The sequence below is a fragment of the Pongo abelii genome, chromosome 20, assembly GCF_028885655.2.
Source record: "Pongo abelii isolate AG06213 chromosome 20, NHGRI_mPonAbe1-v2.0_pri, whole genome shotgun sequence".
NCBI lineage: Eukaryota > Metazoa > Chordata > Mammalia > Primates > Hominidae > Pongo > Pongo abelii.
The window spans coordinates 46,461,653-46,481,160 of NC_072005.2; the positions used below are offsets into that span (position 1 = coordinate 46,461,653).

The window sequence follows — 19,508 nt, forward strand, 5'->3', positions numbered from 1 at the left end:
CACCATTATATTCTTCCTTTATTGGCTGTCCTTGTATAATACAAATCTTCAAGTTTAGATACAAAAAAAATCTGGAAATAAAAGATAGAAAAGTACCCGCCAGGCACCCCTTCCCCTTCTTCCTGGACCCCTCCCCAGCGGGCACTGACATGAGGTAACTGCGCATCTTCTCCTCCTCCCCCCTCCCCGCCTCCTGGGCCCCCAAGTTGGCCCCAGCCCCCATGAGACCTTGGCCCAAGGAAGACATGGGCCCCAAAGTTGGAGGGTGATGGGGGTGAGTACAGCATTGGCAGTGAACGCAGCGTGTGGGCAGAGGGCAGCCCTTAGCTTGTGCTGTGTATGGGGGGAGGAGACGACCAGATTTGGGGTGGGCACTGGTGTGGGGCCCAGGAGAGCCCCTAAGCAAGTGTCCCCCCTCCATCCTGTCCAACACTGGAAGGTGGGGGGTCAACAGAAACTGGGAAATGGAGTGTGAACCAAGGGCATTCAGTGGGATTGTGGCCAACCCCTGTGTCTGGAGTGGGGGAAGGGGGCATTGCCAGCCTAAGTCCGGCAGTGAAATGGTTCCCTTAGCCAGGCTGGGTCCATCCCTGAATTCCATCCTTTTGCAACCTGGGCGTCACAATGTTGGTTCTGTAGTGGTTGTCGGGGTGGTTGAGGGAGGGGGGTGTTGAGAGGGTGTTGAGGGGCGCAGCCCCAGGGAGCAGGGTTAGGGGAGAGGTTGTGCCTCCACCCCCAGGCATGGGGCACCTGGAGATGATGGAGTGGGTGGGGCGGCTCGGGCTACAGTTCAATCTCGAATGTCTTTTGCAGGTCGCCAGAAAAGGGGTTGGAGGGTTTCTCTACAGTGGGTTTGCCTTCTAATGCCGCCCACTGGGCCTCAAAGGGGTCCAACTCCGGAGCTGGGGCAGGCGCTGGCTCCGGGGGCCAGGGGGCCCCATTGGGGCGAGGGCAGGCCTGGCTCCCAGGGGCACTGGGTATGGCAGGGGGCGGGAAGGCCCCAGCTTTCCCAAGCAGGGTGGCAGGCTGAGGCTGGAGCTGGGCGGCTGAGCAGAAGGCATTGGCCACCATCTGTGAGGGTGTGATGCCCACCACGGGCACCCGGGGCATCGGTGGGTAGCCCAAGCCCGGGTAGGCGGGCACAAAAGGGGGCTGCATGTGCGGGGGTGGCAGGAACACGGCCACTTGGGCAGGTGCCGCGTCAAAGGGCCCCACGGGGGCGGGGAAAGGCTGCAGGGCAGGAGGCATGGTGGGCACTGGGGCCACCGAGGCTGCTTGCTGCTGCTGCTGCTGCTGCTGCTGCTGCTGCTGTTGCTGCTGCTGCTGGGCCTTGGCCACCTGCGACACCTCCTCCAGCCATCGCTCAGCCTCTGAAGGTGTCCGCTTGTGCCCAGGCTGGAAGGCAGCTGCAGGGGGCACGGAGGGCTCACCCCAGGCAGAAGTCCCTGGAGAGAGGAGAGGGACAGGTGAGGGAGGGGGCAACGGCTTCAGCAGAAGAACTCCAGGCTGGGAACTGGCATGGCGTGGGGATGAGAGCATGGACTCTGGAGCCAGACCGCCTGCCTCTGAATCCCAGCTCTGTACCTCCCTCGCTTGGCACCTCCCTAGCTCCCACTTGCACTCCCAAGTGACTTCACCATTCTGGACCACGTAATGGTTCTGGAGTGCTAAGAACATGCAATTCTGAGCTTCTAAGGCCTTATGATGGGAAAGTCTATGTAGGACTGATATCCTCCTATCCCCACTGCTCTTCTGACTGGTCAGTGCCAAACCCAGGATTCACTATTTTGTTTTGTTTGTTGTCTGTTTGTTTTGAGAGAGTCTCACTCTGTTGCCCAGGGATGACCTATCTCGGCTCACTGCACCCTCCGCCTCCCAGGTTCAAGCAATTCTCGTGCCTCAGCCTCCTGAGTAGCTGGGATTACAGGCGCGCACCATCACGCCCAGATGATTTTTTGTATTTTTAGTAGAGGCGAGGTTTTAACATGTTGCCCCGGCTGGACTCGAACTCCTACCTCAAGTGATCCCCCCACCTCGGCCTCCCAAAGTACTAGGATTACAGGCATGAGCCACCACACCCAACCGGTATTCACTATTTTGAATATCACCCTTGATTTTCTAATACTTTCAGAATGTATTGTTTTAGGAGTTAAGATTCTAAGATTGCATGGATCTTTCTCCACATGTATAATATTATCCTAACATAGTAAGGTTCGACAGTTTAGGGTTGGGCTTTCTAAGATTCTCAAGTTCTACATTTACAGTGTTTGAGATTCTAAGGTGCTCCTGTCGTTCTAGGATAAGCCCATGGCTCCAAGATGATACACGGTTCTCAAGGATTCCATGGTTCTAAAACGATCTCTGGACTCTAAGGTGATCCCAAGATTCTAGCATGAGTGCATGCCTCTGAGATGACCTCACGGCTCTAAAATGATCCCATATCTCTAAGATAATTCATGGTTCTAAAGTGATCACTTGATTCCCAGGTAATCCCATGGCTCTAAGATGATCCTTGGTTCTAGGATGATCCTCTGGCTCTAAGATGATCTGTGTTTCTAAGGTGATCCTATGGCTCTAAGATGATCCATAGTTCTAGGATGATCCCATGGTTCCAAGGGGATCCCATGGCTCTAAAATGATCAAGGGCTCTGAGATGATCCATGGCTCTAAGGTGATCACTCCATGGCTCTAAGATGATCCATGGTTCTAGGATAATCCCCTGGCTCTAAGATGATCCCTGCTTCTAAGGTGATTGCATGATTCTCAGGTAATCCCATGGCTCTAGGATGATCCACGGATCTAGGATGATCCCCTGGCTCTAAGATGATCCATGGCTCTAAGATGATCACATGATTCTCAGATAATCCCATGGTTCTAGGCTGATCCCCTGGTTCTAAGATGATCCCTGCTTCTAAGGTGATCACATGATTCTCAGGTAATCCCATGGCTCTGAGATGATCCACGGATCTAGAATGATCCCCTGGCTCTAAGATGATCCACGGTTCTAAAGTAATCGCATGATTCTTAGGTAATCCCATGGCTCTAAGATGATCCATGGTTGTAGGATGATCCCCTGGCTCTGAGGTGATCCATGGTTCTAAGCCTGTAGGATCCCAAGACCCCTGGAGTGTCTGGGTAGCCCTGGATAGAGGAGGGGGTACAGGAGGGACATGCAGGGTGTCTGCCCAGTAGAAAGCCTGGCTTTACCTGTTGTGGCAGGTGGTGGCCCTGGTGCTGGCGCTCCAGCACTGGCAAAAGATGAACTGATCTGTGTGCACAGAGCATTGATGCTGTCACTGTCGCCGGCACCAGGAGGCTCCATCTCAGGCACTGGGAAGCAGGGCAGGACGGAGGTCAGCAAACAGGCCCAGGCCCTGCTGCAGCCCCGCCCTTTACCCCGCACCCTCGGTGGCCCTCTCTTCTGACCTGGATCCTTTCCCACTGTAGTAACTAAGTGGCCATGACTGCCAAATAACTGTGCATATGTGTGTGTCACATCTGAGCGGCAGAACGACCAAGTTAGTGTGTGACATTTGACGGCTGACAGTAACAGGGACCCCAAACCAAGGACCTCAAGATTTGTGTGTGGCCACAAACCAGTAGAGTTGTCTAAAACATTTAGCAACATATATTAGTTTAAAAATATGCCCAACCACGTGCATGGCAAGGACATGGGCCCAGTCTGAATGGATTGTGGCATGGCCGCTCACTGGCTGGGGATCATTTGTCCAGCTTTGGGCAGGGAAGTGGGGCCCTGTCCACCCCACCCAGCCTGATCTATGGCAAACATCATGAGAGCAGAGACGCGCCTGTGCCAGCAAGGCAGGAGACACTGAGCAGGCATGGCAGCCCTGCGAGGGCTTGGGATGAGCAAAGGTACCATCCAAATAAACAATTAAGGACTGCCATGTGTGGTGTGTGACACATGTCTGTCATGTTTTAGCCAATGGCTGTCTCCAAGGGGCCATGTAGATGCTCCAGTGAACATCAGAACTGGCCGTAGGAGTCTGCAGGTGTGCTGTGGGGGCGCCCAGGTGGGACAGCCAATGTCGACAATGATTGTGCATGTTCGTCCAAACAGGCATGCAGCTTCTGAGGGTGTGGCATCTGAGTGTGACTGGAGTCTGGGTGTGTGGCGTCCCGATGCGTGACTCCCAGGTGTGAGTGCATCTGCCGTGTGATGTATGAGTGTGTTTGCAGGTGTGCATGGATCTGCACATGTGGCTTTGGAGTTTGCATAAATCTGGGTGTGTGGTCTGTGAAGGTGTGTAAATCTGAGCGTGTTTCTTTTTTAAAAATATTTATTTATTTATTTATTTTTGACACAGGGTCTCGCTCTGTTGCCCAGGCTGGAGTGTAGTGGCACAATCTTAGCTCACTGCAACCTCTGCCTCCAGGCTCAAGTAATCTTCCTGAGTAGCTGGGACTATAGGTGCATGCCACCACACCTGGTTAACAATAAAGGTTAATTTTTAAAATTTTTTTGTGGAGATGAGATCTTGCTGTGTTGCCCAGGCTGGTCTCAAACTCCTGAGCTCAAGTGATCTTCCTGCCTCAGCCTCCCAAAGTGCTGGGATTAAAGGTGTGAGCCACCACGTCTGGCCATGTGTGACTTATGACTCTGATTTTGGAGTGTGTGTGACTTGAGAGTATACCTGACTCTGAGTTTGTGACTTCTGAGCATATGTGACGTGTGTGGGAGTGCAATGTCTATGTGAGTATGTGAAACTTCTGTGTGGCAAGTCACATCCAAGTGAGCGTGCAGCTGGCCACAGGAGTGTGAGGCTTCCAAATAAAACCTGGAGCTCCTGCCACCTCTCAGGAGCGCGTGTGACAGCCTGGGGAGTATGCCTGATGTCAGGCTGCGTAAGGACAGCAAATGTGAGGGTGTGTGATGGCCCAGGAATGCTGCAGGCATGGAGGGAGTGTGCGTCACTCTCAACAAGGGTTGGCATCTGCTCACCGGTTACCTTTTGGAGCAGCCCAGCCTCCTGGACACAGCTCAACACCCTCCCACATCAATCCCCGAGGCCATAATGGGTAGGCGATGCAGATTTGGCATCCAGGAGCAAGAGAGTGGGCCAGACCACATGGGTTCACTGGCTGCTGGTGGGGAAGACAGCCCTTCTGCCTGCTTCCCTCAGGCAAAAACTCAGTAGTGTGCCACCTCTACCTTCCTTCCCCATGGCAGAGATTGCTCTTAATTTTTTTTTTTTTTGAGACAGGTTCTCACTCTGTTGCCCAGGCTGGAGTGAAGTGGCGCAATCTTAGCTCACTCACTGCAGCCTCAATCTGCTGGGCTGAAGCAATTCTCCTTCCTCAGCCTCCTGAGTAGCTGAGACTACAGGCATGCGCCACCACACCAGGCTAGTTTTTGTATTTTTTTGTAGAGACAGGGTTTAGCCAAGTGATCTGCCTCAAGGGATACTTGAGCCCCTCTTGGGCTCAAGTGATCTGCCTGCCTTGGCCTCCCAAAGTGCTGAGACTACAGGCATGAGCCACTGCACCTGGCTAGACATCACTTTTAGATCATGACATACACCACCTGTCTCCTTTCCCTGGCCCATGGCAGACATTAGTAATCAAACACGATGCTTTTTTCTCCCACGGAACTCTTTGCTCACCTTACCCGTCACCTGTCCAGACGTCATGGCTCCCCTGGCCAAGTGCTAGAAGAAACAGATCCTTGTAACTCCATCTTCCCTCCAGGTAAAACAGGACCTTTATATCTCCTCTCTCTTACCACCAGCCATGGCAGACGATGCCAATCAATTATGATGTGCTGCTCCTTTTCATGATGGGTACTGCCTCTGCTCAACTCTGTGCCCACAACAAGTGTTCCTGATCCATCACTATGCCCCTGACCCCTGGGATCTCTGAGCTCACTGGTGCCCTGCATGTCATGTTTCTACTGACCAAATTCTGGGAGTCTCCCCTTTGGGTAAAAACATAACACTGTTGCTACTCTCTCTTCTCCCTTGCCCATAACACACACTGTATGGAGATCATGACTGCTAACCAATCATGATGTGCACCATCTTTCTCGTTTTCCTTAACCACAGCAGACATTGCTAATTGATCATGACTTGTGATGCCTTTTTTGCCATCCCTTGATGCTCCCTGCCCTAGGCAGACATTGCTAATCCATCACAATCCTCCTTTCCTCGGAGCCTGAGGAATACCTGTATCCTTCACCTAGCCAGATCTCATAGGTGAATGCTTGGAGGGAGGGAGCATTAACCTGTAGTGCTTCAGTCTACTCCTGAGCAAAAACAGGCCAATGGTGTTGCTTCTCTTCTTTCCCTGGCCCATGGCAAACTTCCTTATCCATGCCCGACTTCTTTGTCCATAGCAGACTTTGCTAACTAATCATGATGTGCGTCATCTTTCTCCTTTTCCTTAACCACACCAGACATTGTTAATTGATCATAACTTGTGATACCTTTCTACTATCCCTTACTCAGAGCAGACATGGCTTATCAATCCTGATTTGTGCTATCTCTTTCCTCTCCCTTGCCCACTGCTAATTGATCATGACATGTTCCAACTCTCCTTTGCCCATGGCAGACAGTGCAAATCAATCACAGTGTGAACCATCTCGCCTCTATCCCTTGCCCACATCAGATAGCGCCAATTGATTCCAACGCCCTTTCCCACTGGGCCCAGGGCTTACCTGTGCCCTTCACCTGGAAGTCAGTGCGGCGCTGCAGTGTGGATGGCAGCTCATTCAGCCGTAGGCTCAGCTGCCGTTTGAAAGGTGAGTTCTTCTGGCTGAGTGCTGGGAACCCACGGAAGGAGCCCTGGCGAACCAGCTGCTCCAGGGGTGCATGGCGCCGGGGGATGGCGGCCGCAGTGGTGCCTGCAGCCACAGGGGTGCCTGCCTCACCCTTCTCACCAGGGGATGTGGTGGCTGGTGTTGGGGACACGTGCCCAGGCTGGGCAGGGCCAGGAGCCACAGTGGGGGCAGCTGCTGCCTCTGCTGGAGACATGGGGGAGATGGATGGTTAGATATCTCACCATGGCATTCAAGGCCTCTCCCGCCTGGTTCTCTTGATCATTCTCCAAGGCTGCCTTCCTTGCCCAGTGAGTCCTGCCTTTAAGACAAGCTAGTCAAAGCCCTGAGATATCCCTCACCCCCACCCTAGTCACGATCCCCTTCCCCAGGAGGCCCTTGGAAAACCGTCCCCCAGGCTCACCCTCTGTGTCTCTCTAGCTTCCTGCTCCTTTCTGTCTTGCCCTGCTGCTCTCACCATTCTTCCCTCTAAGACCCTCTATCTCCCTTTTTGATCACTTAACAAACACTGATTTGGTGCCAGAACAACGTGTCAGGCATTGTTCCAGATGCTTTGCAAGTATTTACTCGTTCAATCCACATGACTACCCATGGGGTTGATATGATTCTCATTTTACAGACGTGGAGACTGAGACCCAGCAAAGGCCCAGTGTGATGTGCCCAAGTCCTACTGCTAGGAAGGGACAGGCTGACTCTGGAGCCCATGCTCCAAATGACTGCTCGCCCTGTCTCCCTCTGGCCTGTCTCTCCATATCATGTTGTCTTTCTCTGTCACTGTCTGTTCCCCTCGGTCTCCCACCTCCCAGCCTTCTTCTCACCTCAAGTAGCTCCTCCCTTCCTCCAGTCATTCTAGACATGGCTTGGATGCTTCATCCTCTGAGAAGCTTTCCAGATTGTTCCAGGCTTTCAGCCTGGCTCCCTCCACTCTGAGACTGTTCTCTGCACTCTGGGAGGAAACCTGACCTCCCCACTCAGCAGGAGAGGCAGGCTCTTCAAGGGCAGGGCTCCCCTCACCCCTGCCAAACCACAAACACACACTTACCCTCCTACCAGGGCCTCCCCGAGCTGCGGCCTGAATGCCATGGAAATTAAACTCAGGCCCAGAGAGACCCTCCCAGAAGGATGTCGCCCAGTGCTGCTTCTCCCAGCGTGACACAATGGGGCACCCATGCAGGCCTGGCCCAAGGCAGAGGAAACAGCCCAGGACAGGCTGGAACCAGGAAACCTCCTCTGCCCTCACTCACTGTGTGACCTCAGGAAGTCCCCTCCCCTCTCTGGGCTCCAGTTTGCCAACTAGAAACCTGGGATAAACATCTCAATGCTACCTCCCAAGCCTCCGAGAGAGTCAGTTTAGGTAGTGAATGTTAAATGTTTTGGAATCCAACAAAAGCATGCCTGGACACAGTGGCTCACGCCTGTAATCCCAGCACTTTGAGAGGCCAAGGTGGGGCGATCAGTTGAGGCCAGGAGTTCAAGACCAGCCTTGCCAACATGGTGAAACACCGTCTCTACTAAAAATACAAAAAAAGATTAGCTGGGTGTGGTGGCACACGCCTGGGATTCTAGCTACTCTGGAGGCTGAGGCAGGAGAATCGCTTGAACCCGGGAGGCAGAGGTTGCAGTGAGCTGAGATTGCACCACTGCACTCCAGCCTGGGCAATAGAGCCAGACTCTGTCTCCAAAAAAAAAAAAAAAAACTTAGCTGGGCGTGGTGGTGGGCACCTGTAAGCCCAGCTACTCAGGAGGCTGAGGCACACAAATGTCTTGAAACCAGGAGGCAGAGGTTGCAGTGAGCTGAGATGGCACTACTGCATTCCAGCCTGGGTGACAGAGAGAGACTCTGTCTCAAAAAAAAGTTGTTCTTTTTTCCCCTTACAATCCAGGATCTAATTCAGGATCACATCTTGCATCTATTAATACCTGTCAAATCTCATTAGTCTCCCTTAATCAAGATCAGTTCCCAATGGTAAATTCTTTGTAAATTCTAAGTAGTGTTTTCCCAAAGAACTTAAATTCACAGTAAAATAAATAAATAAATAAATAAATAAATTAATTAATTAATTATATGATGACTCAGGACATACATAAAATTATATTTTAAACACACACACACACATACACACACACACACACAGAGTTTTAGAACTACAAAGTATTTAACCATTTACCTAGAAAGTTAGTTTTACCAAGTATGTTTCAAACTTTCTTGATGGCAATCCAGAGTTAAGAGATATCTTTTATATGGTAGCCTCTTACACACGCACACACACACACACACACACTCTCTCTCTCTCTCACTCAAATAAAAGTATCATTAAATTATATTTAACTCTTATGCCATTCAATATACTCTGATATTTTCTATGATTCTCTATTTCATTGTTTTTAAATTAAATTTTTTTTTGAGACAGGGTCTCACTCTGTCTGTCACCCAGGTTGGAGTGTGGTGGCGCAATTGCAGCTCTCTGCAGCCTCTATCTCCTGGGCCCAGGTGATCCTCCTGTCTCAGCCTCCTGAGGAGCTGGGACCACAGGTTGCACCACCATGCCTGGCTAATTTTTTAATGATTTGTAGAGACAGGGTTTCCCTATGTTGCCCAGGTTGATTTGATTTTTTTAAATGCCAGCCACATGGGCTGAGCCCTGTTGTCCACACCTATAATACCAGTGCTTTGGGAGGCTGAGGTGGGAGGATCGTTTGAGGCCAGGAGTTTGAGACCAGCCTGGGAAACACAGCAAGATCCCAGTTCTACAAAAAACAAAAATAAAATTAGCCAGATGCCGTGGCTCGTGCTTATATTCCCAGCTACATGGAGGCTGAGGCAGGAGGATTACTTGAGCCCAGCAGTTTGAGGCTGCAGGGAGCTGTGATCGCACCACTGCACTCCAGCCTGGGCAACAGAATTAGACCTCAACTCAGACAACAAAACAAAACAAAAAATGCCAGCCACAGTACAGCAAACTGGCTTCCCAGGTCTTGATACACAGGTTGAAAAGCCCTGAGAAGGCCGGGAGTGGTGGCTCACCTGAGGTCAGGAGTTCGAGACCAGCCTGGCCAACATGGTGAAACCCCATCTCTACTAAAAATACAAAAATTAGCCATGCCTGTAATCCTAACTACTCGGGAGGCTGAGGCAGGAGAATTGCTTGAACCCGGGAGGCGGAGGTTGCAGTGAGCCTAGATCATACCATTGCATTCCAGCCTGGTTGACAGAGCGAGACTCCGTCTCAAAAAAACAAACAAACAAACAAACAAAAAAATAAAAGCCTCGAAAAGCCCTGAATTGGTGGATAGTAAACCACTTGGTGCGCCCTTAGAATATTGCCCAGAGAACTCTTTCCATGGAAGCTGCTTTATTTATTTATTTTTTTTTTGAGACAGAGTCTCACTCTATTGCCCAGGCTGGAGTGCAGTGGCGTGATCTCGGCTCACTGCAACCTCTGCCTCCAGGGTTCCAGCGATCCTCCTGCCTCAGCCTCCCCAGTAGTTGGGATTACAGGCATAGGCCACCATGCCCAGTTAATTTTTGTATTTTTAGTAGAGACGAGGTTTCACCATGTTGTGCAGGCTGGTCTCAAACTTCTGACCTCAAGCGATCCGCCCACCTTGGCCTCTCAAAGTGCTGGGATTACAGGTGTGAACCATGGCGCCTGGCCCGAAGCATCCCCTGCTTTGTAAACTGTTGAGTCCCTGTACCTCTGCAGCCCCCTGCCCGCCGATACTGGGTACCCTGTGCCCTTTCTGTGCCCTGCTGGTGCTCGAGGCAACACCCACCTTTCTTCTTGTCCGGGGCCTCCCGCTCAGCAGGCCGCCCACCCCCAGACAGGCGGAAGGAGCCCTCACGGGCGAAGCTGGTGCGGCTGGCATCGAAGGCGGCCGTGACCCCACATTCCTTCTCTCGTCGCTGTTTTCGCTCCAAGCAGGCGGCAAAAGCACAGCCCACAGCGTGGCTCAGCCTCTCGCCCTGTGGGAAGAGGATGGGGGGGGGTTAGGGGCGCTGGGCAGTGCGGACAGGGGCCAGGGGTGCTGGGTTACAGCCGCTAGGTACTGGGTCGTCCCGGATGAGTCCCTGCACTTCTCTGGGCCTCAGTGCTCATCTGCACCATGAGGAAGGGCTGGAAATGACAGCTCCAAGTAAGAGAAGCCAGAAACCAATGAGCCTGCTGTGTGGCTCCACTTACTGGAAATTCCAGAAGAGGCAAAACTAATCTATGGTGAAAAAAGTCAGAACAGGCCAGGAGTGGTGGCTCTTGCCTGTAATCCTAGCACTTTGGGAGGCTGAGGTGGGAGGTTCCCTTGAGCCCAGGAGCTCAAGGCTGCAAGGAGCTATGATCGGGCAACTGCACTCCAGCTTGGGTGACAGAGTGGGATTCTGTCTAAAAAAAAGAAAGTCAGAATAGTAGTAGTTTCCTATGGGGTGGGGAATGACTGGAAAGGGTATGAGGGGATGACTGGGTGGTGGCAATGTTCTAGATATTGATAGGGGTTTCGTTACATGGGTGTATGCAGTTGTCGACATTCGTTGACTGTACACCGAAGGCTTGTGCATTACTATAGACTAAATGTGTGTGTCTCTCTCAATTCAAATGCTGAAGCCCTCATCCACAATGTGCTGGTATTTGTAGGTGGGCCTTTGAGAGACAATGAAAGTTATGTTAGATCATGAGGTGGGGTCCTCATGATGGAATTAATGCCCTTATTTATTTATTTTTTTTCTGGGACGGGGTCTCACTCTGATGCTTATGCTGGAGTGCAGCGGCACGACCTCAGCTCACTGCAACCTCCACCTCCCGGCTTCAAGCGATTCTTCTGCCTCAGCCTCCCAAGTAGCTGGATTATAGGCATGCGCCACCACGCCTGGCTAATTTGTGTATTTTTAGTAGAGATGGGATTTCACGATGTTGGCAAGGCTGGACTCGAACTCCTGACCTCGAGTGATCTGCCCACCTGGGCCTCCCAAAGTGTTGGGATTACAGGTGTGAGCCACCATGCCCGGCCAGGATTAATGCCTTTAAAAAGGAGAAAGAGACATGAGATCTCCCCTCCACCTTGTGAGGTGAAGATACAGAAAGCAAGCATCCATCTGCAAACCAGGAAAAGAACCCTCACCAAGAAATGAGCCATTTGACACCCTGACCTCAGGTATCCAGCCTCTAGAACTGCGAGAAACAAATGTTTGTCATTTAAGCCACACAGTCTACACTATCTGGTTATAGCAGCCTGGACTAAGACAATCATATCTTTCGCTTTGAAGAAAGAAAAAAAATCTGGAAACAAATACGAATTCTACCTAATGGTGTGCATGCTGAAGTAGTCCGATGCCTACAAATTTGACAAACAAAAAGAATCAGATGGTCTGAGTGCAGTCGCTCACACCTGTAATCCCAGCACTTCAGGAGGCCGAGGCAGGCGAATCACTTGAGGCCAGGAGTTCGAGACCAGCCTGGCCAACATGGTGAAACCCCATCTCTACTAAAAATACAAAAATTCACCACGCGTGGTGGCATGCACCTGTAATCCCAGCTACTAGGGAGGCTGAGGCAGAAGAATCGCTTGAAGGTTGGAGGCAGAGGTTTCAGTGAGCCAAGATCGTGCCACTGTACTCCAGCCTGGGGCAACAGAGCCAGACTCCGTCTCAAAAAAAGGAATGAACCACTGATACAAGCAGCTCACGCCTGTAATCTGAGCACTTTGGGAGGCCAAGGTGAATGGATCGCTTGAGTCCAGGAGTTCGAGACCAGCCTGGGCAACATGGCGAAGTCCCGTCTCTACAAAAAATTAGCCAGGCATGGTGGTGTGTGCCTGTAGTTCTAGCTACTCAGGAAGCTGAGGTGGGAGGATCACTTGAACCCAGGTTGCAGTGAGGCGAGACTGCACCACTGCACGCCAGCCTTGGTGATAGAGAGAGACCCTGTCTCATTAAATAAATTAATTAAAAACATTGCCGGGCGGGGTGGCTCACACCTATAATCCCAGCACTTTGGGAGGCAGAGGCAGGCGGATCACCTGAGTTCAGGAGTTCGAGACCAACCTGACCTGCATGGAGAAACCCCATCTCTACTAAAAATACAAAATCAGCCAGCCGTGGTGGTGCATGTCTGTAATCCCAGCTACTCGGGAGGCTGAGACAGGAGAATCGCTTGAACCTGGGAGGCAGAGGTTGCAGTGAGCTGAGATTGCTCCATCGCACTCCAGCCTGGAGAACAAGAGCGAAACTCTGTTTCAAAAACAAACAAACAAAAACACAACATTACACTAAGTGAAAGAAGCCAGACACATATTATATGATTCCATTAAATGAAATATCCAGAATAGGTAAATCCACAGAAAGAGAAGGCAGATTAGTGGTTGCCGGGGGTTGGGGTAGTGGGGAGACGGGGTGAATTGATGAATGGAGATGGGGTCTCCTTTAGCGGTGATGAAAATGTTTCAGGACTGCTAGAGTCAATGGTTAAACAACACTGAAAATGTATTAAATGCCATTGAATTGTACACTTTTAAATGATTGATTTTATGTGAATTTCACCTCAAGAAAAAAAAAAGTTGAACTTGGGGAATTCCACTGCTTAATGCTTAAAACTTCCTACTTCCTCAGAAGTAGGAAGGAATTCCTCCAACATCACACTCTTTACCCACAGGAGATGGTCCTGCTCTTTTCCGGCTTTCATTCTCATCCCCAAATTGTTTTTTTGTTGTTGTTTTTTTTTTTTTGAGACAGTCTTGCTCTGTCACCCAGGCTGGAGTGCAGTGGCGCAGTCTTGGCTCACTGCAACCTCCGTCTCCATGGTTCATGTAATTCTCCTATCTCAGCCTCTGGAGTAGCTGGGATCACAGGCGCCTGCCACCATGCCTGGCTACTTTTTTGTATTTTTAGTAGAGATAGGGTTTTACCATGTTGGTCAGGCTGGTCTCAAACTCCTGACCTCAGGTGATCTGCCTGCCTTGGCCTCCCAAAGTGTTGGGATTACAGGTGTGAGCCACCACGCCTGGCCAATATTCTTTTTTTTGAGATGGAGTCTCACTCTGTTGCCCAAGCTGGAGTGCAGTGGTGCAATTTTGGCTCACTGCAACCTCCACCTCCCGTGCTCAAGTGATTCTCCTGCCTCAGCCTCCCAAGTAGCTGGGACTACAGGTGTGCACCACCACGCCTAGCTAATTTTTTTTATTTCAGTAGAGATGGGGTTTCACCATGTTGTCCAGGGTGGTCCTGAACTCCTGAGCTAAGGCAGTCCGCCCGCCCCAGCATCCCAAAGTGCTGGGATTACAGGTGTGAGCCACCGCACCCGGCCCTCACGTGAATACTCTAAATTGGGAACTATGAGTATACTTTCTTCTCCAGATGAGGAAACTGGGCACACAGAGGTGAGTGACGTGCCTGAATGCAGGAAGCTTGTCGGGGTGGGGCTGGGATGCCAGGGCATGGGAGGGAAGAGTTGGCCAGCTGTGGCAATACTCACGGAGTCCTTGAGTGCCAGAAAACAGTGGCAGATCCAGCGGCGGGTGGTCCCGTCACGGCAGATATAGGAGAAAGCCTTGTCCAGGTTACGGTCAGGAGCACAAAAGGAGACCTTTTCGATGGTCTGGTCGACCAGAAGATCCTAGGAGGGGCCGGGGAGGCCAGGAGAAGAGTGTGAACCGTCTTTCAAGTGTTCACTCAACATTCTGTGTCTGCTGAAATCCAGTCCTGAACAGGGTGGGGACCTAGCAGTCACTGAGACACCCTGTGCCCTGCCTGCAGAGGGCTCCCAGGTCAGCGGGAAGATCAGACCCATCACGAGATGGGCAGCCCAGAATCACAGCCAGGATGTAATGAAGGAGGCCCAGGCAGAAGGATCAGGGCCAGGACCACGGAGGCACAGGCAGAGGGGTCAGGGCCAGCATGGCAGAAGCCAACTTGGGGTCAGTCAGGCAAGGCTTCCTGGAGCAGGTACTAACTAGGAAAAAAAGTCAAGGAACAGTATTTTGGGCTGAGGGAACTCCTTGCAAAGGTGGTGATCTTGTTCTGTCATTAACCCAACTCTCAGCATGTCCTGGGCACCTCCTAGGGCAGTCTCTGGGCTGGGGGCAGGGGACTCAAGGTGAGCAAACTGATACCTAGATGGTGGCCTCATAGTGCTTCCTTCTGGCTGGACAGGGTGACAATAAACACTTAATGGCTAACATTCATTGATCTGAGCAGTTACGATGTACCAGACCCCATTTAAATATATATATATATTTTTTTCCCGGAAGGAGTCTTGCTCTGTCACCCAGGCTAGAGTGCAGTGGCATGATCTTGGCTCACTGAAACCTCTGCCTCCTGGGTTCAAGCGATTCTCCTACCTAAGCCTCCCAAGTAGCTGGGATTACAGGCACGCACCACCACGTCTGGCTAATTTTTGTATTTTTACTAGAGGTGGGGTTTCACCATCTTGGCCAGGCTAGTCTCGACCTCATGACCTCAGGTGATCCACCCGCCTCGGCCTCCCAAAGTGCTGGGATTACAGGCGTGAGCCACCGTGCCCAGCCCACATTTAAAATTTTTAAAAAATTATTTTGTATAGATGGAGCCTTGCTATGTTTCACAGGCTGATCTTGAACTCCTGGCTTCAAGGGGCCCTCCCAGCCAGGCACCATTTCAAATAACCTGTATATGCTTTCTCACTTAATGGTAGGGTCTGTTATAATCCCTCTTTTTTTGAGATGGAGTTTAGCTCTTGTTGCCCAGGCTGGAGTGCAATTGCATGATCTCTGCTCACTGCAACCTCCAAGTCTCGGGTTCAAGAGATTCTCCTGCTTCAGCCTCCCAAGTAACTAGGATTACAGGTACGCACCACCACGTCCAGCTAATTTTTGTATTTTTAGTAGAGATGAGGTTTCACCATATTGCCAGGCTGGTCTCGAACTCCTGACCTCAGGTAATCCACTCTCCTTGGCCTCCCAATGTCCTGGGATTACAGGTGTGAGCCACCGCTCCCGGCCTATAATCCGCATTTTTCAGATGACACAACTGAGACCCAGAGAGGTTAAATCTCATGCCCAGGGTCCCTAAGCTGGTATTGGAGCTGAGGCAGCTGCTCCAGTCTCTCTCACCCACAGCCTATGCCAGTTCTCAAATAATCACAGCATTTATTCCTGAGTTATGACAATGGAGGGAGCACACGGCATCGTCTAGAAGGTCCCTGAGGGAGGGATGTGCAGAGGAGGCGGGAAGGCGTCCTCCGCCCTGATTCCAGCAGGGTGAGCAGACAGGCCCCCTGGCGTCCACCCCCACAGGCCTCCTACCTTGGTTTTGTCATCCACCACTCGGAGCCCATCGGCTGACACCCACAGGACAGACTTCACGGACTTTCGGCCCATCTGGAGGGAGGCAAGGGGACAAAGGAGCCGGGTCAGGGTGCCTCTCCCTGTCTGACCTTGCCCCCTCCCTCGTGGCAGCCCCCTCACTCACCGCCTTCAGCTTCTTCACTGCATCTTCACACACGTGCATTCCCCGGGACTCCTCCACCTCCACGTGGCCCAGGTACTTGGGTTGGAGGGAATGGGGGGGGGACATGGAACAGCACAGTAATCACTCATTCTCAGTGTCCACTGAGCATCTGCCATGCAGCAGACAATATTTTAAGCACACGATGTGTATGCAATCATTTATTCTGCATCTCACCTCTTACAAGGTGGAGACCTTATTCCTAGTCTAGACATGCAGATGGGGAAACTGAAGCACAGCATGTAGTAGTGATTCCGGTCTAGCTACATCCCTGGGCCCTAACCCAGCACTGTGGTCCTCCCGAGAGCCAGTATTTGCATCTCTGTGCGTGAGGACTGGCCCCAGGCCATGCAAAGCTGCTTTGCCTACCCTAAAGCAGCTAGAAAGAGCCTGGGCCAGTCCCTGCAATGACTGACGGGAGTTAGGGTACCTGAGCCCCAGCTCCCTCATCTGCAGATGGGATGACTGTTGCCTCGAGTTTCCCAGGGGAAAGCTCAGTTGCACACTGCTGCAGTTTTAATAACACGCCCTTTACTGGATGCCTTACTTTCCTCACTCCCAACACCATTTCCTGTACCTCCCAAATGAAGCCGTCACATTCAGAGTCTGCTTCTGGGGAAGGGAACGTAAGGTGGTGGAGGGGCTGTGACCATGGTCAGTCATCACCCAGCCAGGAAGGGGCTGAGCTCCACAGTCCACTCCGTGAATCCTGCTCTCCCCCTCATAGGAATGTAAAAGTGTAGGGTATGGCTAAACCAGAACGCCCTTATCGGTAGAGCGCTTTGCAAATGCTACACCACATGACGGTTTCCGGGTAATAGTTTGCTGGTACAAGAAAATGTGTTTTGGTTTTTTGTTTGTTTTCAAGATTGGGTATCACTGTTGCCTAGGCTGGAGTGCAATGGCACAATTAAGGCTCACTGCAGCCTCAACCTTCCTGGACTCAAGTGAGACTCCCACCTCAGCCTTGCAAGTAGCTGGAACTACAGGTGCGTGCCACTGTGCCTATTTTTTGTAGAGACAGGGTCTCCCTGAGTTTGCCCAGGCTGGTCTTGAACTGCTTGACTCAAGCAATCCTCCCACCACAGCCTCCCAATGTGCTGGAATTACAGGTGTGAGCCACCACTATGCTTCAAGTTTTTTTTGTTTGTTTGTTTTTTTGAGACAGAGTCTGCTCTGTCGCCCAGACTGGAGTGCAGTGGCGCTATCTCGGCTCACTGCAACCTCTGCCTCCCGGGTTCAAGCGATTCTCCTGTCTCAGCCTCCCCAGTAGCTGGGACTACAGGCGCCCGCCACCACGCCAGGCTAATTTGTTGTATTTCTAGTACAGATGGGGTTTCACCGTGACAGCCAGGACAGCCGGCCTCACGCTTTTTAATACCAGCTTCAAATGACTTGAGCTTGTGTCCCAGCCAGGCCTCGCACCCGCACAGCACAGAGGCCCCGTCCCACCGCCGCCGCCGCCCCGCCCACTCACCCTGACCGGGAAGCTGCACGTGCCCTTCCGCACCGCGTCCTCGTCTGCCTGCCACTGGTGCGGGCGCGACGCCTCGGGCACGTAGGCTGGCTTCCTCCGCCGCAGGCTCTGCCGTAACTTGTTCATGGTGCCCGCCCCGTCTGGTGACACAGGACAGTGATGTGGGTCAAGGGCGGGGGTCAGAAGGTATGGAGCTCAACGGGGAGGGACCAGTGCTCAGGGAGCATGGGGTCAGATAACAAGATTAACTGGAAGCGGGGTTACAGGGTCAGTTGGCAGCCCACATGGGATCAGCAGCTCAAGTCAGGGGATGTGGGGAAAGGAGCCAACAGAAGCCAGGGGAGTGCAAAAGTTGGGCACTGGGGATTCAGAACCATGGGGCTAAGGGGCTGGAGGTCTGGGGTGGGGGCTATGGGGCACAGGTTTCGGGGCATTGGAGGGCTTCTTGTCCATGTGGTGGATGCTTCCTCATTCCCAGGGCCGTGAGGACACAAAGGGTGGGAAATCAGACATAGGAGGGCATGGGGGCTGGAGGGCATAGGAGTCAGGGGCCACATGGTCAGGGGTTTTAGGGGTATGAGAGTCAGGCAGTGGGGTGATCAGAGGGCAACAGAGGAGTTGGGAATTGCATGGGTCAGGGGTGCAGGAGTCAGGTGCATGGGGTATGGGGGATGGTGGCTTGTCTCTGGAACTCTGAGACACAGCTATTCTGTGACAGCTCTGTCTAGTCCCCAGGCAAGGCTTCTGGGGCCTTGCAGCCATGACTATCAGAGGCAGGGCTGTGGGTGTGTGGAGTGGGTGTGGAGGTGGCCAGCCACTAGGACAGTCTTCACTGATCAGCCATCCTGACAGTCCCAGGACTGGGAGCACCAACAGCAGAGGGGGACGTGTGTGTGTGTGTGTAAGCAAGTGTGCAATGGTATGTTCTGGAACGCTGTCTATGAGGGGATCTATATCTGAGCATGCAAGTAATGTCTGTGAGTGTGTTTCTGAAGGCTGTTTGGAAGAACGCATGTCTGAGAATGGTGTAGGATAGTGTGCATCTGTGAATGCTGTCTGTGAGGGATGCATCCAAAAGTGTGGTTGTTGTCTGTGAGTCTGAGGCCCTGAAGGTTGTTGCTGAAGGGCATCGATGTTTGAGAGTGGTTGTGAGTGTGTGTCTGCTGTCTATATCCGAGAGTGCCGTTGTTGTCTATGAGAACTTGTGGCTCAGTGCCTGTTGCCTGTGAGGGTGTGGCTGTGTTTGAGATGAGGCTGTCGTCTTTCAAAGGGTGTGTCCATGGCTGTTATCCATGTAGCTATGTCTCTGTGTGAAGGTGTGGCTATTGTCTGTGATGACATTGCCTCTGAGAGTGCATCTGAGGGACCCACAACACTGTCCGTGTCCAAGAGTGTAGCTGTTGGCGGTGAGCCTGTGTGACTGTGGCTGTTGCCTTAGAGTGTGGGTGTGTGGGTATTGCACAGAGGGTGTATCTATGTGCAGTGGTGCATCCGTTAGGGTGTGTGAGAACATGAGGTTGTCTTTGAGAGTGTGTTCATGAGGGTTATTTGTAAGGGTGCGACTGTTGCCTGAGAGAGTGCTGGGTGTTCTTTGTGAGACTGTGTGCATGTTTGTACACAACCGTAGCTCCCTGTGAGAGCCTGGGCCCACGGGTGCTGTCTGTGAAAGTGTGGCTGTCGTCTGTAGAAATGTGGGTCTGTGTGTGTTGTCAGACTGTGCAAGAGTGTATCTCTTTTTTTTTTTGAGACGGAGTTTTGCTCTTGTTGCGAAT

At 51.9% G+C, this 19,508-nt stretch overlaps 1 protein-coding gene across 5 annotated transcripts in view; it reads right to left on the reverse strand.

The window, feature by feature from the left end:
- Window positions 1-19,508, reverse strand: part of NUMBL (NUMB like endocytic adaptor protein) — a 25,134-nt gene continuing 5,626 nt past the window's right edge. For 3 of the 5 annotated variants that reach the window (XM_063720106.1, XM_024236912.3, XM_054540444.2), the window contains exons 3-10: window positions 17,737-17,876; window positions 16,224-16,298; window positions 16,058-16,132; window positions 14,251-14,391; window positions 10,568-10,757; window positions 6,674-6,979; window positions 3,208-3,330; window positions 1-1,445 (exon numbers count right to left, since the gene is read on the reverse strand). In XM_063720106.1, the coding sequence (XP_063576176.1) occupies window positions 784-1,445; window positions 3,208-3,330; window positions 6,674-6,979; window positions 10,568-10,757; window positions 14,251-14,391; window positions 16,058-16,132; window positions 16,224-16,298; window positions 17,737-17,876 (1,712 nt within the window). In that variant the 3' untranslated portion in view covers window positions 1-783. The remainder of the gene's footprint in view (window positions 1,446-3,207; window positions 3,331-6,673; window positions 6,980-10,567; window positions 10,758-14,250; window positions 14,392-16,057; window positions 16,133-16,223; window positions 16,299-17,736; window positions 17,877-19,508) is intronic. The other 2 variants (XM_024236913.3, XM_054540445.2) reach the window with 1 other exon arrangement.